At 36.3% G+C, this 27,455-nt stretch overlaps 1 protein-coding gene across 13 annotated transcripts in view; it reads left to right on the top strand.

Moving 5' to 3' along the window:
• Nucleotides 1-27,455, top strand: part of RALGAPA1 (Ral GTPase activating protein catalytic subunit alpha 1) — a 281,757-nt gene that overhangs the window by 214,974 nt on the left and 39,328 nt on the right. For 12 of the 13 annotated variants that reach the window (XM_045450711.1, XM_045450709.1, XM_045450708.1 and 9 more), the window contains one exon: nucleotides 6,571-6,726. In XM_045450711.1, coding sequence (XP_045306667.1) covers nucleotides 6,571-6,726 — 156 coding nt within the window. Of the gene's footprint in view, nucleotides 1-6,570; nucleotides 6,731-27,455 lie in introns of all 13 variants that reach the window. The other variant, XM_045450713.1, reaches the window with a different exon arrangement.

The following is a 27,455-nucleotide window of genomic DNA, read 5'->3' as shown; positions in this document are numbered from 1 at the left end:
ATTTTCTGTTAAAAAAAAAACAAACATATTAGTAAAAGCAAGAGACATTTGGAAAAGAACAAATTAGCAGTACTCACATTTCCTTATTTCAAAACTTAATACAAGCAATAGTAATCAAACAGTATGGCAGTGCACCAAAAATAGACATATTGATCAATGGAAAAGAATGAGATTCTAGAACTAAACTCATATATCTATGGTCAACTGATTTTTAACAAGTGACAGCACCATCCAGTGGAGAAAGAATAGTCTTTTCAACAAATGGTGCCAGAACAACTGGAAAGCCACATGCAAAAGAATAAAGTTGGACTATTACCTCACACTGTATACAAAAATTAACTCAAAAAGGGTCAAAAACCTAATTGTAAAAGCTAAAAGTATGAAACTCTTAAAAGACAACATGAGGTAAATTTTCATGACCTTGGATTTGGATAAGGCTTTTTTTTCCTTGTTTTATGGAGGTATAATTGACAAATAAAAGGGATTTTTAGATATGACACTAAAAACATGAGCAACAAAGGAAAAATAAATAAATTGGACTTCAGACTTTAAACTTTGATGCTTCAAAGGGCATCATAAATAATGTGAAAAGACAACCCACAGAATTTGAGAAAATAACTGAAATCATACATGTGATAAGGGACTTCTATCTAAGATATACAAAGAACTCCTACAAATCAATAATTAGAAAACAACCCAATTAAAAATTAGGACCTGAGGGGCGCCTGGGTGGCGCAGTCGGTTAAGCGTCCGACTTCAGCCAGGTCACGATCTCGCGGTCCGTGAGGTCGAGCCCCGCGTCGTGCTCTGGGCGGATGGCTCAGAGCCTGGAGCCTGTTTCCGATTCTGTGTCTCCCTCTCTCTCTGCCCCTCCCCCGTTCATGCTCTCTCTCTCTCTGTCCCAAAAATAAATAAACGTTGAAAAAAAAAAATTAAAAAAAAAAAATTAGGACCTGAATAAACATTTCTCTTAATAAGATATGCAGATAGCCAGGAGGCTCATGAAAAGATGCTCAACATCATTATCAGAGAAATGCAAATCAAAGCCACAGAAAAAAACTGCTTCACACCCATTAAGATGGCTAGGATCAAAGAGTCGAATACTAACAACTGTAGGGTAGGATTCACCACAATCTGAACCCTCTTACACTGCTATTAGGAATGTGAAATAGTGCAACTGCTGTGGAAAACAATCTGGAAGCTCATCAAATAGTAGAACACTGAATTACCATATGATCAGAAATTCCACTCTTCAGTATCCAAGAGAAATGGAATTGTATATATAGACAAAAACTTGTACATGAATGTTCATAGTAGCATTTTTCACAATAGCCAAAAGGTGGAAAAAACCCAAATGTCCATCAATGGGTGAATGGATAAAATGTGGTATATTACTATAATGGAATATTATTTAGCCATGAAGAGGAGTGAAATCTTGACGTGTGCTCCAGTGTGGATGTACCTTGAAAATATTATGTTAAATGAAAGAAACCAGTCACAAAGACCAGGTGTTATGATCCATTTATATGAAACATACACACACACACACACACACACACACACACACACATACATGTACAGAAAATAGGTTTGTGGTTGCTTCAGACTAGTTGGAAGGATGAGGGAAGATCAGGGTGATAGCTAAAGAGTACAGGGTTTCTTTTTGAAGTGATGAAAATGTTCTAAGATTGACTGTGGTGATGATTGCACTTACCTGTGAATATATTAACGTGCATTGAGTTGTACAGTGGAAACTTTCACTTTTAAGAAGATCAAGAGGCATACTCTGCTTACTCTTCACACTAAGTGTAACAAAAACTTTGGACATTACATATAAAACAAATATTAAAAGACTCTGAAAGGAGATGAGAAGAAGACAGACCAACTCAGGACCAAGGAATGACATCATGATGGGTTCTCAAGGTTTTCTTTTTGTCTCATATATCTCCAACTTGAATCTGAAATAGCCAGCAACCTAGAAACATCAACAAGCATTGACCAAAAGAATCCCAACAAAAGCCCACTCTTTCTAGCCAACAGATCAGGAAAGGGGCAATCTAGAGAAAGACAGAAAGTATTTAGACAGTAACTGCTCTACTCCAACCAAACACCAACCAAACTCCAACAACCAAAGTAAATACTTTGACTTCCATCTCCATTTCTGACAACAAAGGTCAGTTAGGGAGCCTAGACTTTCACCCTCATGAGACTCCACACCACAAGGTCAGTGGAGACTACATGAGGAACCTGGAATTCTCTTGCCACCTCCAGCATAATGAGCTACCCTGCCTCTTCCACTGGGTAGATCACAGGAGGCCTGGTGGAAAAGTAGGCCTTTGACCATCATCCAGCAGTAATGAGACTAACCCTACTAACTAAGGACTAACCTTGTCTCAGTGGATACGACATAGGAAACCAGAACTCCTGCCTCCACCTAACAGTAATGAAGATCTCCCTTCTGCAGGTGTCAGCAGAAGTTAAGTGGGGAACCTCCATCTAACTATAGTGAGGCAGTAACCACCTCACTTCTTTGACAGAGCTGTGTCACAAAACAGCCAACTAAGACAGGAGGATTAAATAGGATGTATAGTCTCATAACATGAAAATGTCTAGGCTTTGATCAAAAATCATACCAGGACCCAGAGAGGCCTCAAACTGAATGAAAAGAGGACAGTAGAAACCAACACCAAGTGACAAAGATTTTGGGCTAACCATAATATAAATGCCTTCACAAGCAGTGAAGAACACAATTGAAATAAATGAAAAATAGGAAGTCTCAGTAATTAAAAAAAAAAAAAAGGAAGATACAAGAAAGAACTACATGGAAATTTTAGAACTGAAAATTTCATTACTGAAATAAAAAGCTCAGTAGATGGGCACAGCAACAGAGTCAGATAGATATGGGGGTACAGAAGAATCAATAAACTGAAAGATAAAACAGTAAAAAATGTGAAGAGCAGAGCGAGAATAGACTTTTTTTTTTAAAGAGAGCAAGAGCACATTGTGTGGAGAAAGGGGCAAAGGCAGAAGGAAGGTAGGGGTGGGGAGAGAGAAAGAGAGAATCTCAAGCAGGCTCCATGCTTAGCACAGATCCTGACACAAGGCTCGATCCCATGACCCTGGGATCATTACCTGAGCCAAAATCAAGAATTGGACACTCAACCGACTGAGCTACATAGGTGCCCCAGAGAGAGAATAGATTTAAGGACAATGAACAAAGCATCAGAGACCTATGGGACTATGACAAAAGATTTAACATTCCTGTTATCTGAGGGAGACGAGAAAGAGGTTGAGTCTGAAAATTACTTGAAGAGATAATGTTGAAAACTTCCTAAATTTGGCAGGAGAAATAAAGCTAATAAAGCTACAGATTGAAGAAGCTGGGTGAAACCCAAACAGGATAAATCTAAAGGAATCCATACTAAGACACATCATAATTAAATTTCTGAAAAATAAGAAGTCTCAAAAAAATGTCAAAAGCATCTGGAGAAAATTTTTTCCTCGTCTATAAGGGGAAAGCAATTAGAATAATAGTGAATTTCTCATCAGAAAAAAGTGACAATATTTTTCAAGTGCTAAAAGAAAAAAATGCTGTCAACCAGAATTATATAGCTAGTAAAGGAATAAAGCAAAACATTCTCAGATGAAGGAAAACTTAGAGAACTTGTTGCCAGCAGACCTACCCTAAAAGAAGAACTAAAAGACATTCTATTAACAGAAAGGAAGTGATAGAACCTTGGAACACCAGAAAGAAAGAGCGTGGCAAGAAAACATATGGGTAAATACACTAGGCTTTACTTCCCCTCTGATATTTTCATAGTTATGTTTGATGGTTGATACAAAAATTATTTCACTGTCTGAGGTGCCCTGGGTGGCTCAGTTGGTTGAGTGTCCGACTTCAGGTCAGGTCATGATCTCATGGTTCGTGAGCTCAAGCCCCACATTGAGCTTGCTGTTGTCAGTGCAGAGCCTGCTTCATATCCTCTGTCCTCCCCCCCCCCCCCCGCCCCTTTCTTGCTCACACTCTCTCAAAAATAAATAAAAACATTTATAGAAAAAATAAAATAATTAAAAAATTATTTCACTGTCTGATGTCTTTTAAAAAAAATTTTTTTAATGTTAATTTGTTTTTGAGAGAGCGCAAGCAGGGGAGGGGAAGAGAGAGGGAGACACAGAATCCAAGGCAGGCTCCAAGCTCTGCACTGTCAGCACAGAGCCCGATGTAGAGCTCAAACTCACAGACTGCGAAATCATGACCTGAGCTGGGGTTGGACGCTTAACTGACTGAGCCATCCAGGCACCCCTATATGGCATTCTTGAAATGACCATTTTAGTGTGAAAAACAGATTACTGATTGCCAGGGTAGGTTAAGAGGGAAGTGAGGATCCTTGTGATGAAAATGTTGTTTCTTAATCGTATCAATGCCAGCATCCTGGTTATAATACAGTTTTGCATTGGAGGAATCTGGTACAAGTCACATAACACTTCTTATGAATCTACAGTTATCTCTAGATAAAAATTTTAATTAAAAACATAGAGACCATCAAGTATTACAAAAGTGTTTAGAGCAAAGGAACAATAAATTAAGACTTTTTCTCCATGACATGATCAGAGAATTGACCTGAAGATAAATAACCTGTTCACTAAAACAAAACAAAAGGTCTGCACTTATATGCTATTTTTCACCTATCATAATTAACAAAGATCATAAAGTTTGATAATATATTTGAGAGGCCATGAGGGAAACAGGTATTCGTATTCACTGTTGGTGACATCTGTAGAGAGCTATTTGGTAGTGAGCTTCAAATTAAAAGTGCATATGCCCTTTGACTTACAGTTCCACTTTTAATTATTTGTCCTACAGATCTACTTTTCACAAATGCAACATGACATGTATTCTGTGTTATTCACTGCAGAATATAGCATTGACTATAATAGCAAAGACTGGAAACAGTCTAAATATCCTTCAAGTAGGGGACTAGTTAAATTACTGTACATCGAGAAAATAAACTTCTGTGAAGCCATGAAAACAAAACAAATGAGGAAGCTCTTTACTTACTAATGAGTACTTTTCAGGGTATTTTAAGTGCAAAAAAAAGCAAGGTGCAGAACATTATATGTGTGTGCTGTGTGTGTGTATACACACATACATATAAGAATTTAATTGCATATACAGAGAACGTTTTTGGAAGGGTATTTAATAAACCGCTTTCTGGAAGGGGAACTGAGTAGCTATACACAAGAGCTATCAAAGGAAGAATTTTGGTATATTTTTGAATTTTTAATTATATGAATGTATTACTGAGCCAATTTTTTTTTTTATTTTATAAGTGATGAGGCAATCTTGTAGTAATGGTGTAAAAACTAATTTTTCATATGTTCAGCCACTGTAACTGATATTGATAGTTGAGACATGTTTAGTTCACATGGTACAAAGATTGGTTTTTATAATTCACTTTATCAGTTACTTGGATTTTTTTTAATTTTAATTTTTTATTGAAGTACAATTAACATACTGTTATGTTACTTTCAAGTGTACAGTATAATGATCCAATAATTGTATACATTACTCAATGCTCATCACAATAAGTATACTCAATTCCCTTTATCTGTTTCACCCACACCGCCCCCCCTTCCCTCTGGCAACCACCAGTTTTCTGTATTTAAGAGTCTGCTTTTTTGTTTGTTCCTTTTTTTCTTTGCTCATCTGTTCTGTCTTTTAAATTCCACATATGAGTGAAATCATAAGCTGACTGACTTATTTTACTTAGCATTATACCCTCTAGGTCCATCCATATTTCAGATTTTATTTTTTAAAAATATACATATAAAGTGGTTTCTCCGAGTGAAGAGATGCAAGCAGTGTTTAAGTTTCTTTTTTCCTTTGTGTTTCTTTTTCCTTTCTAGTATTTCTTTAATTTTCAGTAAGACAAGACAAGTTGCTGGCTTTGTGTATCACACAAGTCCAAGGAATATCACTCAATGCAGTGACCCTGATATTAGCATGTCTTTTATTTATACTCAGGAAAAAAATATGTGCAAAAATCTGCACAGATTAATTTGTAGTTTTTTAATGCATGAGAAGTGCAGTTCTGCATTTTTGTATTTTTGTTCTGAGCTGTGTGATAGGTACTGATAATTAAGAAACCAGTTTCAATGTGTAAATATGACATATCTAATTAATCATCTTATCAAAGTGACATTATTGTTTTAACTTTCCAGTCTTGGTTTTTGCCACTTGATTTTTCTCTCTGGCCTTGGTGTCCTCCCATAGCCTTCACAATTTAGCATTAACACCTACTAGCCTAACAAAAGATGCATAGTGCACAGCAGTTGATTTCTTTCCTAATTAACTCCTACTAATTAGGCATCCTCAAATACCTAAGAAAAAGTACCAGTGTGAACAGAGCAGCTCTAACTAATAATTTTGGATCAAGCATTAGTTGAGAACATGCAAAAGGCTTGTTCTCCATATATTTTTGCAAATTGAGAAATTTGAGTCTTTTTCAATAGTAAGTTCTTGAGTTTTGTTTAGTTGACTAATATTATGTGTCTCTTCATTGCTCCCAGGTCAATCTTACAAACCACTGTGGTTTCATGGGAGGACTACAAAAAAACAAAAGCACTGGATTGACCACACCGTATTTTGCTACCTCCACAGTAGAAGTAATATTTCATGTATCAACAAGAATGCCTTCTGATACTGATGACTCTTTGACCAAAAAAGTAAGTGCTGAGAAAAAACATTGAAATCCTAGTAATTAAGAAAATAAATATATAAAATATGTAAGTAATCTAACTGATCAAGCACTATTTCTGAGTACTCCACACTCTTCACCTAATGCTGTCTTCAGAAACAGGATTGTTGTAAAGCAAATGCTGTTTTCTTTAACAATAACATTGAAAGTTAATTACCTTAACAAAGGATTTGTCTTCAAGAAAATGGGGATATGACACATTGGGAAAACTTCTTTATATGTTCAAATTGGTGAAATTGTATTTCAAGTCTTTTCATACATGGATAGATATAACTGTTACACTGAATGAGAGAGAGCAAAAAATATAAATTATTACAAAGCACTTAAACTCTACTTTATCACAAGTTTTAACTAAAACTAACAGAGCAAATAAAGTAAGCCTTCATTAATTATGAAAAACATTTTACTGCCTTAGAATTTATGAAAGATATGATGGAATAGTTTTGATGGCCCACATCTTTTAAAACCTACACTACCATTTTTCTGTGGCTGGCACTGGCATTCAAAAGTTGTTCTAGCACAGTTGTATATATTCAGTCCATGTCTGGTTTTCTTAGGGAGAAATATTTTTAAGAGTAAAACCTTACCTTGTCCGACATTTCTTTACCTTCTCTTCCTCCTCCTCCTTCAATTTATTAAAAACTGCTAACTTAATATCATTGGTCATTTTACTTGGTACTCTTCTGCCTGATATCAAAACTCTTTATGCTTTATTAATAAATTATGAAAATGATTATTCTCCTGCTCTTTTGTAAAGGAACTTCAGAACTGCTCGCAAATATTTGGTGAGATTGATTTAATACCCTTGATGCTTTCTGTTTACAGTTTAGAATACTATTGGAAATTGCCTACTAAATGACTAATGGTTGATAATTATATATGGGTGCTAATTAGATTGCAATGAGTAGTAATTTAGTAGTATAGAATTTCTTGTCCTGTAGTTTTTAGAAATAGAAAATGAACCATGAATACCGACAAGAAGATGGTAAAGAGTTGGATTGGAGTATAAAACTTCATTAAAACTTCAATTAAGCACTTTCTTCCATCAACTCATGTTAAATCTCTATGAAAATAAGTCACACCTAGAGACAATTATGAGTATAGTGCAAAAAGATCATTTTAATCATTAAGAACTTGCCCATGACTCATATTTATCATTATCATTTTCAGGGCTCCATATACAACTTCTAAAGTCTAAAATTAATAATATCTTAGATTGCAAACACAAGAACAGGACAAAGTACATCATTTTTTGTTAAAAAGCTTTTTTTTTTTTATTTTTTAAAGAAAATTATGTCAGGATATTTTTACTTCACTATATTAAGCATGATAATTATGTGGTACTTAAAATCTTTTTCCTGTGATGCAAAAATTCTCAATAAGATACTAGCGAATCGAATTCAACAGCATATAAAAAGAATTATTCACCATGATCAAGTGGGATTCATTCCTGGGATGCAGGGCTGGTTCAACATTCGCAAATCAATCAACGTGATACATCACATTAATAAAAAAAAAGAGAAGAACCATATGATCCTGTCAATCAATGCAGAAAAGACCTTTGACAAAATCCAGCACCCTTTCTTAATAAAAACCCTTGAGAAAGTCGGGATAGAAGGAACATACTTACACATCATAAAAGCCATTTATGAAAAGCCCACAGCTAACATCATCCTCAATGGGGAAAAACTGAAAGCTTTTTCCCTGAGATCAGGAACACGACAGGGATGCCCACTCTCACCGCTGTTGTTTGACATAGTGCTGGAAGTTCTAGCATCAGCAATCAGACAACAAAAGGAAATCAAAGGCATCAAAATTGGCAAAGATGAAGTCAAGCTTTCACTTTTTGCAGATGACATGATATTATACATGGAAAATCCGATAGACTCCACCAAAAGTCTGCTAGAACTGACACATGAATTCAGCAAAGTTGCAGGATACAAAATCAATGTACAGAAATCAGTTGCATTCTTATACACTAACAATGAAGCAACAGAAAGACAAATAAAGAAACTGATCCCATTCACAATTGCACCAAGAAGCATAAAATACCTAGGAATAAATCTAACCAAAGATGTAAAAGATCTGCATGCTGAAAACTATAGAAAGCTTATGAAGGTAATTGAAGAAGATTTAAAGAAATGGAAAGACATTCCCTGCTCACGGATTGGAAGAATAAATATTGTCAAAATGTCAATACTACCCAAAGCTATCTACACATTCAATGCAATTCCAATCAAAATTGCACCAGCATTCTTCTCGAAACTAGAACAAGCAATTCTAAAATTCATATGGAAACACAAAAGGCCCCGAATAGCCAAAGTAATTTTGAAGAAGAAGACCAAAGCGGGAGGCATCACAATCCCAGACTTTAGCCTCTACTACAAAGCTGTCATCATCAAGACAGCATGGTATTGGCACAAAAACAGACACATAGACCAATGGAATAGAATAGAAACCCCAGAACTAGACCCACAAACGTATGGCCAACTCATCTTTGACAAAGCAGGAAAGAACATCCAATGGAAAAAAGACAGTCTCTTTAACAACTGGTGCTGGGAGAACTGGACAGCAACATGCAGAAGGTTGAAACTAGACCACTTTCTCACACCATTCACAAAAATAAACTCAAAATGGATAAAGGACCTGAATGTGAGACAGGAAACCATCAAAACCCTAGAGGAGAAAGCAGGAAAAGACCTCTCTGACCTCAGCCGTAGCAATCTCTTACTCGACACATCCCCAAAGGCAAGGGAATTCAAAGCAAAAATGAATTACTGGGACCTTATGAAGATAAAAAGCTTCTGCGCAGCAAAGGAAGCAACCAACAAAACTAAAAGGCAACCAACGGAATGGGAAAAGATATTTGCAAATGACATATCGGACAAAGGGCTAGTATCCAAAATCTATAAAGAGCTCACCAAACTCCACACCCAAAAAACAAACAATCCAGTGAAGAAATGGGCAGAAAACATGAATAGACACTTCTCTAAAGAAGACATCCGGATGGCCAACAGGCACATGAAAAGATGCTCAACGTTGCTGCTTATCAGGGAAATACAAATCAAAACCACACTCAGATACCACTTCACACCAGTCAGAGTGGCCAAAATGAACAAATCAGGAGACTATAGATGCTGGAGAGGATGTGGAGAAACGGGAACCCTCTTGCACTGTTGGTAGGAATGCAAATTAGTGCAGCCACTCTGGAAAACGGTGGGGAGGTTCCTCAGAATATTAAAAATAGACCTACCCTATGACCCAGCAATAGCACTGCTAGGAATTTACCCAAGGGATACAGGAGTACTGATGCATAGGGGCACATGTACCCCAATGTTTATAGCAGCACTCTCAACAATAGCCAAATTATGGAAAGAGCCTAAATGTCCATCAACTGATGAATGGATAAAGAAATTGTGGTTTATATACTACATGGCAATGAGAAAGAACGAAATTTGGCCCTTTGTAGCAACATGGATGGAACTGGAGAGTGTGATGCTGAGTGAAATAAGCCATACAGAGAAAGACAGATACCATATGGTTTCACTCTTATGTGGATCCTGAGAAACTTAACAGAAACCCATGGGGGAGGGGAAGGGAAAAAAAAAAAAGAAAAAGAGGTTAGAGTGGAAGAGAGCCAAAGCATAAGAGACTCTTAAAAACTGAGAACAAACTGAGGGTTGATGGGGGGTGGGTGATGGGCATTGAGGAAGGCACCTTTTGGGATGAGCACTGGGTGTTGTATGGAAACCAATTTGACAATAAATTTCATATATTGAAAAATAAATAAATAAATAAATAAATAAATAAATAAATAAATAAATAAATAAATAAAATCTTTTTCCTGTGACCTTTGTTGAAATGTCAAATAAGTAAGATTTCTTATTTTCTTCACTATAGTCATGAGGGTTTGTCCTTAATTACTTAAGTTTCTGAAACAGATGTTTAACAATTCATTATCATAAAAAAATTAATTTTGGAGAGGATTATATCATTTAAGAATTGTTAAATGGTTGAGTTCTAATTAAAATTATATTATTAAGGTAAAATTTGTAAGTGCTGGATTTATTAGAGAATTTTGAGGGATTAAACATTGAACGCTAATAGTTTGTTTCATCTACACCTACAGAAAGTTTTTTTTGTTGTTGTGGTAAAAAATATAATCTATCATTTTCACCTTTAAAATTTTTTTTTATTTAATATTTTTAGGGTTTGGAAATTTCTTTTTCACCAAAGTATAATTCACATACAGTGTCACATTAGTTTTAGGTGTACAGTATAATGATTCAACAGTTCTGTACATTACTCAGTGCTCATTATTATTATTGATAAGTGTACTCTTAATCTCTTTTATCTGTTTCACCTATCCTTCCACCCTTCTCCCGCTGGCAACCACCAGGTTTCTTTCTCTGTATTTAAGAATCTGATTTTGTCTTTGTCCATTTTTTCTTTGTTAGTTTGTTCTGTTTCTTATGTTCCACACATGAATGAAATCATTTGGTATTTGTCTTTTTTTGACTGATGTTTCACTTAGCATTATACCTTTTGGTCCATCCAAATTGTCACTGATGATAAGATCTCATTTGTTTTTATGGATGAGTAATGTTCTAATGTATATATATTACCACATCTTCTTTATTCATTCATCTGTGGATGGATACTTGGATTGCTTCTGTATCTTGGCTGTTATAAATAATGCTGCAGTAAACACAGAGGTGCATATATCATTCCAAATTAGTGTTTTGTTTTCTTTGAGTAAATACCCAGTAGTGGAATTACTGGGTCATATGATAATTCTGTTTTCCTTACTGTTTTCCACAGTGACTGCACCAGTTTGCATTTCCACCAACAGTGCACAAGTGTTCTTGTTTTCTACATCCTTGCTGATACTTATTATTTCATGGCAGTTCTTTTGTTTTGTTTTTGATTCTAGCCATTCAGACTGGTGTAAAGTGGTATCTCATTATGGTTTTGATTTGTTGTTCCCTGATGATGTTGAGCATCTTTTCATGTGTCTGTTGGCCATCTGTGTGTCTCCTTTGGAAAAATGTCATTCAGGTCCTCTGCCCATTTTTAATCATGTTATTATTTTGGTGTTAAGTTGGACAAGTTCTCTATATATTTAAGATAGTGTATTAAGTCCTTATTAGATACGTTATTTGCAGATGTCTTCTCTAATTCAGTAGGCTGCCTTGTCCTTTTGATGATTTTCTTCACTATGAAATGCTTTTTATTTTGTTGTAGTCCCAGTAGTTTAATTTTGCTTTTGTTTTCCTTGTCTGAGAAGGCATAGCTACAAAAATGTTTCTGTGGCTGATGTCAAATTATTGCCGATGTTTTCTTCTAGGAGTTTTATGGTTTCATGTCTCACATTTAGATGTTTTGTCCATTTTGAGGTTTTTTTGTGTGTGTACGGTGTATGTAGGAAAGTGGTCCAGTTTCATTGTTTTGCATGTCCAGTGCAGCATTCTTTTGCATGCTGTCCAGTTTTCCCAGTACTATTTGTTGAAGGGACTGTCTTTTCCCCCCGTGTATATTTCTCCCTCCTTTGTCTTAGATTAATTGACCATATAAGCACTGGTTTATTTCTAGGCTCTCTGTACTCTTCCATTAATCTATGTGTCTGTTTTTGTACTAGTACCATACTGTTTCGATTACTAATGTTTTGTAGTGTATCTTGAAATCTGGGATTATGATACCTCCAGCTTTGTTCTTTCTCAAGATTGCTTTGGCTCTTTGGGGTCTTTCATGGTTCCATACAAATTTTAGGATTATCCTAGTTTTGTAAAAATTGCTGTTGGTATTTTGATAAGGGTTTTATTGAATTCATAGATTGGTTTAGGCAGTATGGACATTTTAAAACGTTGGCTTTTCCATTCCATGAGCAAGGAATATCTTTCCATTTGTGTCATCTTCGGTTTCCTTCATCAGTGTTTTATAGTTTTAGGAGTGCAGTTTATTCCTAGGCATTTTATTCTTTTTGCAGCAATTGTAAATGGGATTGTTTTCTCAATTTCTCTTTCTCCCTCTTTTTTATTAGTGTAAAGAAATACAACGTATTTCTATATACTGACTTTGTACCTTACAACTTTACTGAATTTATTTGTCAGTTCTGGTAGTTTTTTGGTGGAGTCTTTAGAGTTTTCTATCGTATAATGTCATTTGTACTTAGTGACAGGTTTACTTCTTCCTTACAAATTTGGATGGCTTTTCTTTCTTTCTCTTTTCTGATTGCTGTGGTTAGTACTCCTAGTACTATGTTTAATAGAAGTAGTGAGAGTAGACATCTTTGTCTTGTTCCGGATCTTGGAGGAAAAGCTCTGAGTTTTTCACCATTGAATATTAAGTTAGCTGTGGGTTTTTCATCCGTAGTCTTTATTATGTTGAGGTATGTTCCCTCTAAACCTACTTTTTTGAGAGATTTTACCATGAATGGTAAAATCTTTTTTCTGCATCTCTTGAGATGATCATATGGTTTTTATTGTTTTTCTTGTTAATGTGATTATCATGTTGATTAATTTTTGAACATTGAAACACCCCTTGCATCCCAGGAATAAATCCCACCTGATCATGGTGAATGATTTTTTTAATGCATTGTTGGATTCAGTTTGCTAATATTTTGTTGCAGATTTTGCATCTGTGCTCATCAGATACTGGCCTGTAGTGTTTTTGCTTTTTGTTTTTTGGGTTTTTTTTTTTTTTTTTTTTTTTGGTAGTGTCTTTATCTGGTTTTTGTATCAGGATAATGCTAGTCTTGTAGAATGAATTTGGAAGCGTTTCTTCTTCTTCTCTTTTTTAGAGTAGTTTGAGAAGAATAGATCTTAACTCCTCTTTATATATTTGACAGAATTCACCTGTGAAGCTATCTGGTTCTGGACTTTTGTTTGTTGGGAGTTTTGTGATTACTGATTCAGTTTCGTTGCTAGTAACTTATCTGCTCAAAGTTTCTATTTCTTTCTGAATCTGTTTTGGAAGGTTCCTTGTTTCTGGAAATTTATCCAGTTCTTTCTAGGTTGTCCAATTTGTGGGCATATAATTTTTCATAATACTCTCTTATAATCAGTCTTCTGAATATCTGTGGTGTTGGTTGTTCTTTCTCCTCTTTCATTTCTGATCGTATTTATTTGGGTTCTTTTTTTTTTAGAGTCTGGCTAAAGGTTTATCAATTTTGTTGATCTTTTCAAAGAACCAGCTCCTGGTTTTATTCATCTGTTCTATTGTTTTTAGTTTCTATTTCATTTATTTCTGCTCTAATCTTTATTATTTCTTCTACTGGCTTTGGGCTTTCTTGGTTCTTCTTTTTCTAGTTCCTTTAGGTGTAAGGTTAGGTTGCTTATTTGAGATTTTTGTTTTATGATGTGGGCCTGTATTATTATAAATTTCTCTCTTAGAACAGCCTGTACTGCATCTCAAAGATGTTGGACCCTTGTGTTTTTATTTTCATTTGGCTCCATGTATTTTGTATTTTTCTCTTTGATTTCTTGGTTGAACCATTTAATGTTTAGTAGCATGTGTTTCGTCTCCATGTATTTTGTTTTTTCCACATCTTTTTCTTGTGATTGATTTCTAGTTTCATACTGTTGTGGTCAGATAAGATGCATGATAAGATTTAAATCGTTTTTTAATTTATTGAGTGTTGTTTTTGGTCTAATGTGATTTATCCTGGAGAATGTTCCATGTGCACTTGAAAAGAATATATATTTCACTGTTTTTGGAAGGAATGTCTGAATATATCTGTTAGGTCCATCTGGTCTAATGTGTCATTCAAAAGCTACTTTATGTCTGTTACAAGTTGCTTTATGTATTGAGTACATATATATTTACAATTGTTACAACTCTTGTTGGAGTGTTCCCTTTATGATTATTTATTGTCCTTCTTTGTCTCTTCAGACAGTCTTTGTTTTAAAGTCTATTTTGTTTGATATAGGTGTTGCATCTCCAGCCTTCTTTTTGCTTCCATTTGCATGGTAAATGTTTTCTCATCCCTTCACTTTGAGTCTGCATGTGTCCTTTGGTCTGAAGTGAGTTTCTCTTAGGCAAGATATAAATGTTGCTTTTTTAATCCATTCAGTCATCCTTTGTCTTTTGATTGGAGTATTTAGTTCATTTATATTTAGACTATTTATTGATAGGTATGTACTTACTGCCATCTTGTTACTTGTTTTGCAGTTCTTTTTGTAGCTGTTCTCTGTTCCTTCTTCTCTTGCTCTCCCCTGTGGCTTGATGGCTATCTTTAGTGTTAATGCTTTGATTTTTTTTCTCTTTATTTTTTGTGTATCTATTACAGGTTTTTGATTTGTGGTTATCATTAGGTTCATGTGTAACATTTTATGCATATAGCAGTCTGTATTAAGTTGATGGTCACTTATGTTTGAATCTATTATTACTCCTCACCCCACATTTTATGTGTATGATGTCATACTTTATATCCTTTTATTTTGTGAATCCCTTGACTGATTTTTATAAAGATAATTGGCTTTACTACTTTCGTGTTTTAACTTTAATACTTTCGTGTTTTATAAGTGGTCAATCTACTTTTATTATACGTTTGTGATTACTTATGAAATTTTTTTCCTTTCGTTATTTTCTTACAACTATTTTGGCTTTTTCTTCCCACCCAAAGAATTCCCTTTAACATTTCTTGTAAGGCTGACTTAGTGGTGATGGTTTTGTGTGTCTGGGAAACTCTCTCTCTCCTTCTATTCTGAATGATGATCTTGCTGGGTAGAGTATTCTCAGTTGCAGGGTTTTTTCCTTTTAGTACTTTGAATATATCATTACATTCCCTTCTGGCCTACAAAGTTTCTGCTGAAAAATCATCTGACAGCCTTATGTGGTTTCCCTTGTGTATAACTTTTCTCTTGCTGCTTTTAAAATTCTCTCCTTCTCACTACTTTTTGCCATTTTCATGATTATGTCTTGGTATGAACCTCTTTGGATTAATTTTGTTGGGGGTCTCTGTGCTTCCTGGATCTGGGTTTCTGTTACCCTGCCCAGATTAGGGAAGTGTTCATCTCTTATTTCCTTCTCTCTCCTCCTTCTGACATCTCTGTAATATGACTGTTATTATGCTTGATGATGTTATAGATTTTCCTTAACCTATTCTTATTTTTTATTATTTTTTTCTGTTCACTATTCAGCTTGGTTGCTTTTCATTGCTCTTCCTTCCAGATCACTGATCCATTCTTCTGCATCCTCTGATCTGCTGTTGATTCCCTCTAGTGTATTTTTTTTTCAACGTTTATTTATTTTTGGGACAGAGAGAGACAGAGCATGATCGGGGGAGGGGCAGAGAGAGAGGGAGACACAGAATCGGAAACAGGCTCCAGGCTCCGAGCCATCAGCCCAGAGCCCAACGCGGGGCTCGAACTCACGGACCGCGAGATCATGACCTGGCTGAAGTCGGACGCTCAACCGACTGCGCCACCCAGGTGCCCCTATATTTTTTATCTCAGTTATAGAATTGGAGTTCTTCATCTCTGACTGGTTCTTTTTTATATTTTCTATCTCCTTCTTGAAGATCTCATTGAGATCCCCTACTGTTTTCTCAAATCCAGTATCTTTACAACCATTACTTTGAATTCTTTATCAGGCCTATTGTTATCTCTGTTTCATGTAGCTCTTTTGCTGTGGCTTTGTTTTGTTCTTTCATTTGGGACATAATTCCTCTGTCTCCTCATTTTGTCTGACTCTCTGTGTTTGTTTCTGTGTATTAGGAAAGTCAGCTACATCTCCTGATCTGCAAAGTAGTAGCCTTATGAAGAAGACATCCTTTGGTGTCCTCTAGCACAATGTTCTCCTGTTCATCAGAACCAGGCACTTCAGCAGTGTCTCCTATGTGAGCTGCATGCTCCTTACTGTTGTGGCTGAACTGTGTTTGCATTCAGTACAGTCGACTACAGTGGCCCACTTTGCCTGTTGTGAGCATACTGGGCAGGAGTTTGGCCCCTGTGCTGTTAAGGGGCCTGTCTGGGGCCACCACAGGCTTGTAGTTGGGTGGTATCAGCAGTCAGACCAGATACCTGCCCTAGGCACTATATGGTTCTCTCCCTGTTCTGCTCTTAGAGGCTTCCATTGATGAGTGGGGCCAACAGACCAGGTGCCTGCCCCTAGTCACATGAGTAGGGGTGCAGTCACACTGATCACCAGGGCACTCCCTTTGCATTGCCAGTTGCAAGGTTCGGCTGCCAGGACTGTGGGCACACTGGTGTGTGTGGTTATCTTCTCCTGTCCCCAAGACACAAATCACTTTGGAGTGGTGCAGGTTTCTGCTAGGGTTATTTGCAGCAGGGTTTTTCAGAGCAGGAGCCACTTTGCAGGAATGTCTGTGGAGTAGGACTGGTTGGATGGGGTGGGAACCATGGTGCTAACAAGATACACAGAGAACGTTCACTCTGCTTCCCACAAATATCTGGCTGTCTAGGGTGGAAGGGAGGCATGCGAGGAATGGTCTGCCAGCCAGCACTTTTGTTCTTGGAAAATTCTTCCAAAGATCCCTGCCCCTCCAACACGTTTTGAGATTAGTAAATAGATTAAATCTACTTCTCATACTCCAGTTGATTTTTATTTTTAATGTTTATTTATTCATTTTTGAGAGAGAGAAAGAGAGCATACAAGCAGAGGAAGAGCAGAGACAGAGAGGGAGACACAGAATCTGAAGTGGGCTTCAGGCTCTGAGCTGTAAGCACAGAGCCAATCGTGGGGCTCAAAACCATGGACCATGAAATCATGACCTGAACCGAAGTTGGACACTTAACCGACTGAGCCACCCAAGTGCTCCTTCATTTATTTTTAATGTTTATATATTTTTGAGAGAGATTGGGAGAGAGAGCATAAGCAGGGGAGGGGCAGAGAGAGAAGGAGAGAGAATCCCAACAAGTTCCATGTTGCCATCGCAGAGCCTGATGCAGGGCTCAATCCCACAAACCATGAGATCATGACCTGAGCCAAAATCAAGAGTCAGACACTCAATCAACTGAGCCATTCAGGCGCCCTACCACAGTTGCTTTTCAAACTGCTGCTTCTGTGCTGTATATCTCCTGGGTTATTTGTTATGCTGGCTCTTTAAGGGTGGGAACTCAGTTTTGTTTATTTTTTTTTAGTGTTTGGTTTTTTGGGTTTTTTTTTTTTTTTTTTTTGAGACAGAGACAGAGCACGAGCAGAGGAGGGGCAAAGAGAGAGGGAGACCCAGAATCAGTAGCAGTCTCCAAGCTCTGAGCTGTCAGCACAGAGCCCCGACTTGGGGCTCGAACTCACAAACCTCAAGATCATGACCTGAGCCAAAGTTGGATGCTTCACCAACTGAACCACCCAGGCACCCCAGTTTTAAAGTAGTCAGAGTTAAACCCTACTGATTGAAAAATCCTCAAAGTTAAGCCACTGGTTTTCAAAGCCAAAGTCTCATGGGGATCCCCATGCCTGGGGTGCCTGTGGTTGGGTCTGATCCTCTTGCTTCTTCATGTTTAGAGTGTCTCTCTCATTTATGATTTTTCTCACAGGGACAGGGGAGGCTTCTGGGAGGGAGAGTTTCCAACCACGCTTCTGCTCCTTCTACCGTTTTTGATGTGGTCTTCTCTGTACCATTAACTATGGAAGCTCTGTTCTGCCAGTCTTCAAGTTGTGAGTCATTTGCAGAGTTAGTTTCACTGATGTGGCTGTTACCTCAGTGTGTCTGTGGGATGAGGTGAGCTTAGGATACTTTGACTCCACTATCTTCTCAGAAGTCCTATCTTAACCATTTTTAAATGTACAGTTCATTGGCATAAACATTTATAATGTGCAGTCATCACAAGTATCTATTTCCAGAACATTTTCATTTAGTTCAAAATATTTTTAATTTTCTCTTGAGAATACTTTGACTTATGTGTTATTTAGAAGTTGCTTAATCTCCAAGTATTTGGGGGTTTTCCAGCTATCTTTTTGTTGTCGATTTCTAGTTTAATTCCATTTTGGTCTGAAAATAGACATTGTATGATTTCTATTCTTTTAGATTTATGAAGGTGTGTTTTATGACCCAGATGTAGTCAATCTAGTGAATATTCCTTGTGAATCTGGGAAGAATGTGTAATCTGCTATTGTTGGATGAAGTAGTCTGTAAATGTCAATTATATCCCGTTGATTGATAGAGCTGTTGAGTTCAACTGTATCCTTACCAATTTTCTGCCTGCTGGATCTCTCCATTTCAGATAGATGAGTATTAAAGTCTCCAGCTATAATAGTGGATTCTTCTACTTTTACTTGCAGTTCTATCAGTTTTTTGCCTAATATATTTTGACCCTCTGTTGTTAGATGCATACACATTAAGGATTGGGTATGTCTTCTTGGAGTACCAGCCTCTTTATCATTAGGTGATGTCCCTCTTTATCCCTGATAACTTTACTTGCTCTGAAGTCTGCTCTGTCTGAAATTAATATAGGTACTCCCACTTTTCTTTCTATTGGTATTATCATGGTATATTTTTCCATTCCTTTACTTTTAATCTAGATGTCTTAGTATTTAAAATGGGTCTTGGGGCGCCTGGGTGGCTCAGTTGGTTGGGCGTCCGACTTCGGCTCAGGTCATGATCTCACGGTCCGTGAGTTCGAGCCCCGCGTCGGGCTCTGTGCTGACAGCTCAGAGCCTGGAGCCCGTTTCAGATTCTGTGTGTGTCTCTCTCTCTGCCCCTCCCCTGTTCATGCTCTGTCTCTCTCTGTCTCAAAAATAAATAAACGTTAAAATGGGTCTTATTTTTTTGATCCACTCTGACAGTGTCCGTCTTTTAATAGTATACTTAGACCATTTGACATATAAAGTGATGATTGATATAGTTGGACTAATATTTTCCATATTTGTTACTTTTTTCTATTTGTTACCCTTGTTCTTTGTTTCTGTTTTCGTATTCCACACTTTTTCTGCCTTCTCTAGTTATAACTGAGCACTTTATAAAATGATTCCATTTTCTCTCCTTTCTTAGCATATCAATTATACTTCTTTTCTTTTTTAACTTTTTTTAGCCACAGCCCTGGAGTTTGTACTGTACATTTAGAGCTAATCCAAGTCCACTTTCAAATAATACCATACTGCTTCATGGATATTACAAATACCTTATAATAACATCATATGTTTAATTTTTCCCTTCTAGCCCTGTATCATTGCTATCATTTATTTTACTTATAGAAGCGCATATATATATATATATATACATATATATATATATATACACACACACACACATAAGCATACATAATCAAATGCATTGTTCCTATTATTACTTTGAACAAACTGTGATCTATTAGATCAATTAAGAATAAGAAAAATGAAAGTTTATTTTCTCTTCAGTTATTGATTACTTGGTGCTTTTCTTTATATAGATCTGTATTTCTAACCTGTATGATTTTCCTTCTCTCTGAAGAACTTCTTTTCACATTTCTTGTAAGGTAGGTCTACCGGCAACAAATTCCCTCAATTTTTGTTTGAGAAAGTCTTTATTCTCCTTTACTTTTGAAGGATTATTTTACAGAGTACAGAATTCTAGGTGTCAGTAGTTTTGTCTCTCAGCACGTTAAATATTTCACTTCACTCTCTTGCTAGTATGGTTTCAGGGGAGAAGTCAGATGTTTTATCTTTGCTCCTCTATAAATAAAATAGCTCTATTCCTCCGTCTTAAGATTTTTTTCTTTATCCGTAATTTTCTGAAGTTTGATGATATGCCTAAATGTAGTTTTGGGGGCATTTATCCTTCTTAGTGTTCTCTGAGCTTCTTGGATCTGTGATTTGATATCTGACATTAATTTGGGGCAGTTCTCAGTTTTGCTTCAAATAATGCTTTTGGGGGCGCCTGGGTGGCGCAGTCGGTTAAGCGTCCGACTTCAGCCAGGTCACGATCTCGCGGTCCGTGAGTTCGAGCCCCGCGTCAGGCTCTGGGCTGATGGCTCAGAGCCTGAAGCCTGTTTCTGATTCTGTGTCTCCCTCTCTCTCTGCCCCTCTCCCGTTCATGCTCTGTCTCTCTCTGTCCCAAAAATAAATAAACGTTGAAAAAAAAATTAAAAAAAAAAAAATAATGCTTTTGTTTCTTTCTTTCTTCTTCTTATGTGTGTTACAGTGTTTGTGGTCCCACAGTTCTTGGATATTTTGTTTGGGGTTTTTTTTCCAGTCTTTTTTCTCATTGGATTTCAGGTTTAGAAGTTTCTATTGTTATCAGACTGAGGTTCTTTCCTTAGCCATGTCTAGTTTACTAATGAGATCATCAGAGGCATTCTTCATGTCAGTTAGATTGTTTGTTTTTTGTTTTTTATCTCTAGCATTTCTTTTTAATTTTCCCTGAAATTTTCTATCTCTCTGCTTATGTTATCTATCTGTTCTCACATGTTGTCTGCTTTTTCCATTAGAACCCTTAGCATGTTAATCATAGTTGTAATTTTATCAATCCTGCCATATCTAACTCTGGTTTTGATGTATCTTCAGCCTCTTAGGCCTGTCCATACTGAGTCTCCAGGAATTTGCAATTACAATTTACATTTTCCTACCTTGCCACAAGTTTCAGACAGAGGTGTCTGCTTTGTTGTCATTCTCCATATTTGCCTGCCTGTCCAATTTTGGGGGCAGTGATTTGCTCTGTGACCTTACTTCCCTAAGCTAAGAAGTGTATTTGATTTTCCAGTTTGTTCAGCTTTTTACTTGTTAGGATAAAGTGGCAACTTCTAAGCTTCTTATGTACCATACTATAAACTGGAAATCCCAGAATTTTATCTTCTCAAACACAAACTCTACCCATTTACAGTAACTCTCCATTCTCCCCTCCTCCCAGCCCTTGGTAAACACTAAGTGAATTTGCCAATTCTAAGTACCTCATATAAGTGGCATCATACAGTATTTGTCTTTTTGTGTCTGTCTTATTTCACTTAATATAATGTGTTCAAGGTTCATCCATGTTGTATCAGGTGTCAAAATTTCATTTCTTTCTGTGGTTGAATCATATCCCATTATATGTATATAGCACATTTTGTGTATTCACCTGATAGACGCACTGGGTTGTTTCTACTTTTTGGCTATTGTAAATAATGCTGCACTGAGCACTGTCATGTAAGTATTTGTTCGAATCCCTGTTTTCAATTGTTTTAATTTTTTTTTTTTTTATTTTTTTTTTTCAACGTTTATTTATTTTTGGGACAGAGAGAGACAGAGCATGAACGGGGGAGGGGCAGAGAGAGAGGGAGACACAGAATCGGAAACAGGCTCCAGGCTCTGAGCCATCAGCCCAGAGCCTGACGCGGGGCTCGAACTCACGGACCGCGAGATCGTGACCTGGCTGAAGTCGGACGCTTAACCGACTGCGCCACCCAGGCGCCCCTGTTTTAATTTTTTTAATGTTTATTTTTTAAAAAGAGAGACAGTACAAATGGGGGAGGGGACAGATGATCCGAAAATGGGCTCTGTGCTGACAGCAGAGAGCCTAATGTGGGGTCCGAACTCAGGAACTGTGAGATCTTGACCTGAGCTGAAGTCAAATGCTTAACTGACTAGGCACCCCCCAGTTTTCAATTCTTCTAGATATATCCCTATGAGTGAAATTTCTAGGTGATAGGGAAATTGTATGTTTGGTTTTCTGAGGAACTAGAACTATTTTCCACAGTAATTGTGCCATTTTACATCCCCACCAGCAACGCACAAGAGTTCCAATTTTTGCACATCCTTGCCAACACTTGTTATTTTCCATTAAAAACAAATGTAGATATCCTAATAGATAGATGCATAGTGGTATTTCATTGTGGTTTTGAATTGCATTTCCCTAGTGACTAGTGATGTGCTTTTCATTGCTTTTTGGCATTTGTATATCTTCTTTGGAGAAATGTCTATTCAGTCTTTAACTCATTTTTTAATTAGGTTTGCATTTTTGTTGTTGAATTATAGAAGTTCTTTATATATCCTAGATGTTAACCCTTTATCTGTTATATGACTTGCAAATATTTTCTCCCATTTTGTGGCTTGTCTTCTCTCTCTTGATAGTGTCCTTTGATGTACAAAAATTGTAATTTTGATGGAGTCCAATTTATCACGTTTTTGTTTTGTTGCCTCTGCTTTTGGTGTCAGTTCAATAAATCATTGCCAAATCTAATGTCATGAAGATTTTCCCATATGTTTTCCTCTAAGATTTTTATCATTTTAGCTTTTAAATTTTAATTTTTGAATCCATTTTTGGTTAATTTTTGTATATAGTGGAGATCAGGGTTCAACTTCATTCTTTTTCATATGACTATCTAGTTTTCCAACCACTATTTGTTGAAAAGATTGCACTTTCTCTCATTGAATGATCTCGGCATTCAGGTCAAAAGTCAGTTGACTTTATATGCAAGGGCTTATTTCAGGATTCCGTATGCATTTCTTTGGTCTAAATATGTGGGGGTGTCTTTTGCTTTAATTAAATGCTTTAATTACTGTAGCTTTGTAGTAAGTTTTTCAATCAAGTAATAAGAGTCCTACAACTTTGTTCTTTTTTTTTTCCCCAATATTGTCCTTACTATTCAAGGTCTTTTGAGATTTCAGATGAATTTTAGGATAGGTTTTTCTATTTCTACAAAGAACTTAGTTGGGATTTTGATAGAGATTGCATTGAATTTTTGGACCACTTTGTGTAATACTGTCATCTGTGTGTGTGTGTGCGCGCGCACGCGTAATACTGTCATCTTAACAGTGTTAAGTTTTCTATTCAATGAACATGGGATGTCTTTCCATTTATTCCTGTAGTCTTTAAAGTCAGCACTGTTTTGCAGTTTTTGGTATACAAGTCTTTTTCCTCCTCGGTTAAATGTTTCTGTAAGTGTTTTATTCTTTTTGATGCAATCATAAATGGAATTGTTTTGTAACCTTTAATTGTTCATTGTTAGTATATAGAAATGCAACTAATTTTCATGTGTTGATTTTGTATCATGAAACTTTGCTGAATTCATGTGTTAGCTGTACCAGGTTCTTTTGTGAAATTTCTACATATAAGTTTCATATTTTTCAGTGTTTCTATGGAGAAATAAGAGCTTAGAGCTTCCCTGGTCCACCATTTTGCTAACATCACACTTTAGAAAAACTTAACTTTTTTTCTTTTAAGCTAATTCTAAATTTAAAATTATTGGGGTGTCTGGGTGGCTCAGTCAGGCAAGTGTCCAACTCTTGATTTCTGCTCAGAGCATGATCTCACAGTTTGTGAGTTCGCGCCCCACATTGGGCTCTGCACTAACGGCGTGGAACCTGCTTGTGATTCTCTCTCTCCCTCTCTCTCTGGCCCTCTCCCGCTCACACACATGGTGTCTCTCTCTCTCTCTCTCAAAATAAATAAACTTAAAAATGGGAAAAATTGGAAAAAATAAATAAACTTAAAATTATGTGGTAATTTACTAAGTGGAAAAGTGCTAATATTTTTCCCACTTATTTAGTAGGGAGAAAGGACACAGGCAATTGCATGGCATAATATTCCAATTATTTAATATTGAGATGTCACAAGTATTGTTACTTTTTTTTAAGTTTATTTATTTTGTGAGAGAGAGTACATGCACGTGAGTGGAAGAGGGGCAGAAAGAGAGGGAGACAATCCCAAGTAGGCCAGGCGGGCTGCACAATGTCAGCACAGAGCCTGATGCAGGACTTGAACTCACAAACTGTGATCATGACCTGAGCTCAAGTCAGACACTTAAACGACTGAGCCACCCAGGCACCTCAGAAGTATCCTGACTTAAAATGTAAGCATATATTTATAATTTTTTAGAAATCTATTTATTTAAAAAAATTTTTTTAATGTTTATCTTTGAAGGAGAGAGACAGTGTGAGTGGGGGAGGTGCAGAGATTGAGGGAGACACAGAATCTGAAGCAGGTTCCAGGCTCTGAGCTGTCAGCATAGAACCCTGTGTGTGGCTCATCTCACAAGCTGTGACTGAGCTGAAGTCAGATGCCCAACCGACTGAGCCACCCAGGCGCCCCATTTTTTAGAAATTTTAGAATGCAAGCATGTGAATTATTTCAGTTGTTAAAATAATTATGCCTGTTGGGTTTTTTGTTAATGCCTGTTTTACTGAAGAAAATTACCCTCATTACTTAGGCTTTTTTACTTAAATAAAGCAATTTAAAGGGTTTGTTTGTTTTAGTGTAAATTTTAAACTGTCACTACTTTCACATATATGGTACCTATCATATGAAAGTGAAGCCCATCAAAATTATAAACAATATATAATAAAGCAACATCATTTTGGAAGGGTATAGTTCTCCTAGGTAATTTAAATCAGTTTAAATAAAATCTGTATCAGGGTGGGACTAAATTGAGGCAACATTTCATTTAATTCAGTAGAAAGGAAAAATATACCTGGTCTCATAATTCAATATAACTATTCTAAACCTTTTTTTTTTTTTTTGATAGAAGTCAAAACAATCTTAACATTTATTTCTCTATATATACTGAGTTTTCCTTTCCCTATTCCCTGTGAATCTTGCCCTTAATCTGCTTTTCAGAGTCCTAGTATGTAAGATTTTTCCAACAGGCTTATATCTTAGCTCTATTATAGTATCAATTTTGTTTTTAATAAAAGGTTAAATATTTAAACTTAATCATAGAAACCAGTTGTCTTATATCAGTTCTCCCTAATAAAAAAATCACTTTCTGTATTGGTATTTTTTCTCCTGAATTTAATAAATTCCACATTAGTGGTAATAAGTTGAGGCCTAGAACATGTGTCCTATTACAAATGAACAATTGGGTATCATTAGGTTGTCCCCCTTTCCTTTGTACATATATCTTTAGGTGTGTTAATCCATTCAGTAGACACATTAATGAGCACTGGTTGAAGTGTAATATTGGAGGAAGTAAGGCTCGTTGACCTCAGCATGGAGTTTAATACCTCTAATTAAATTAGGTAGTCGACAGTCAGTATAAAGAAATAGCCGTGCCTCTGGCAAGCCAGAATTATTTACGACTCTGGTTCTGTGTTTTAAACTTGATAGGAGAAAATCATTTATATCTATTTTATAGAAACTAATTTTAGTTCTCACTTTTTATTTACAATATCATGTGGTGATTTTGTAAATTATTTTTAAGCATTTTATTTTCTCAGAATGAGAGGTAAATATCCTTGAACCTGTTTAAATGTAGTGTTTTATTTCTTGTGAAGGGAAGCTTTTTCAAGTCTTAAGACAGTAGTAAGAGAATTTTTACAACATAGACTATACTTCTTGAGCAAATTAATCAAACATTCAGTCTAACAAAGTACTCTCTTAGAAATATTATACAGCCAAGTCAGTTTCCTCTGAAAAATCGTTAATGTAATGGACAGCACTTCATTTTCTGTTTTGGAATTTGGTCACAATAGTTTCCCAAATAAATGAGCTTTATTGACCTGCTTGGTCAGATTTTAATTTTAGACCTATTTTTCTTTATCTTATCTAGAAATAAAATTGAAATATACCTTACTTTCCAGAGAACTTTTATGCTAAATATAGTCTGGAAAATGAATTCAAAAACAAATTTAAGAAATAATAACAAAACTTTTATTATTTTAGTAAAAGTAGAGTTAGTATAATAGTTAGTCAATGGTACAGAATTATACTCATGGTTTTGACCCCAAACTAACAATCTTACATAAAATAATTCTATTTTAATATCATACCCTCTACCCTTAACCCCAATTTCTGTAAATATATTCTTTATGACAAGAGTATAGAGAAATGGCTCAGAATAAATTTATCTCACCGCTACAAATGGTATAATTTGGATGGTATGGCAGTGACTTCTCATTGCATGTAGAATAAAGTTCTAGTTCTTTACTACGGCCTTCAGTGCCCTACATGATTTGGCCACCTGCCTGCCTACCTCTCTGATCTCATCTCCTGTCACTTTCCTTTTCATTTAGCACAATCTGGCCTCACTGGCTCTCATTCTGACCTGCCAGCATGTCAAGCTCATACCCGTCTCAGAGGCTGTGCACTTATGTTCTTTCCATTTTAAATGTTCTTTCTCCACATCATCAGGCTTTCTCACTCTCACTGTTCTATCCTCAGATTCACATGACAGTTTGTCAGAGAGACTTATCCAAACCGTCCAACTAAAGAAGTCCCCTTCACCCAGTAACACTACCACATTACCCTATTTTATTCTCTTTATAGCACCTACAGCTCCTGTCATCATCAAAGTGGCGTATTTAAATAAATGCCCTAATTGCAGATAATTCTATTTTTATGCTGTGCACTACATAATGACAAAAAATTTACCAAGATAAGTACATGATACTATAACTAGACTTAACCTAATCATGTCTTGTTCCTCTTCTCTTTTCTCTGAGCCCTTTCCTAGGTCTCCTCTCTTTTTCCTGTGGTCCTTTTTTCTTTCCCGCCTGTGTTTCTCTTTTTCTTCAGCACAAGCATACAGACTTGAACACCCTCTGGTGTTTTTCCAAGAACTGTGAAGTCCATGTTCGTCCAAATGTAACCAAAAAAGTCACCCCACGTGTCTAAAAACTGTTGCTTCTCCTCCTCTGAAACTTCAGAATCCAACAGTTTCCAAATATAATAGCTTTGTTTTCTTGAGTTTCTGTAATGGAAAATATTTTAAAGGAAAATTTTATACTAGGCTTCTGGTTGTACTAGAAGTCCAGTATGGATTTTCTTTTCTTTTTTTTCAGTTGGTTGTTGGTATGTTTCAAAAACCAGTTTTCAAGCCATTGTCTTTTCAAACACACCTTCTGCAT

Source organism: Leopardus geoffroyi, chromosome B3 (genome assembly GCF_018350155.1).
Source record: "Leopardus geoffroyi isolate Oge1 chromosome B3, O.geoffroyi_Oge1_pat1.0, whole genome shotgun sequence".
Classification (NCBI taxonomy): Eukaryota; Metazoa; Chordata; class Mammalia; order Carnivora; family Felidae; genus Leopardus; species Leopardus geoffroyi.
This window is presented reverse-complemented; position numbering and strand designations above follow the sequence as displayed.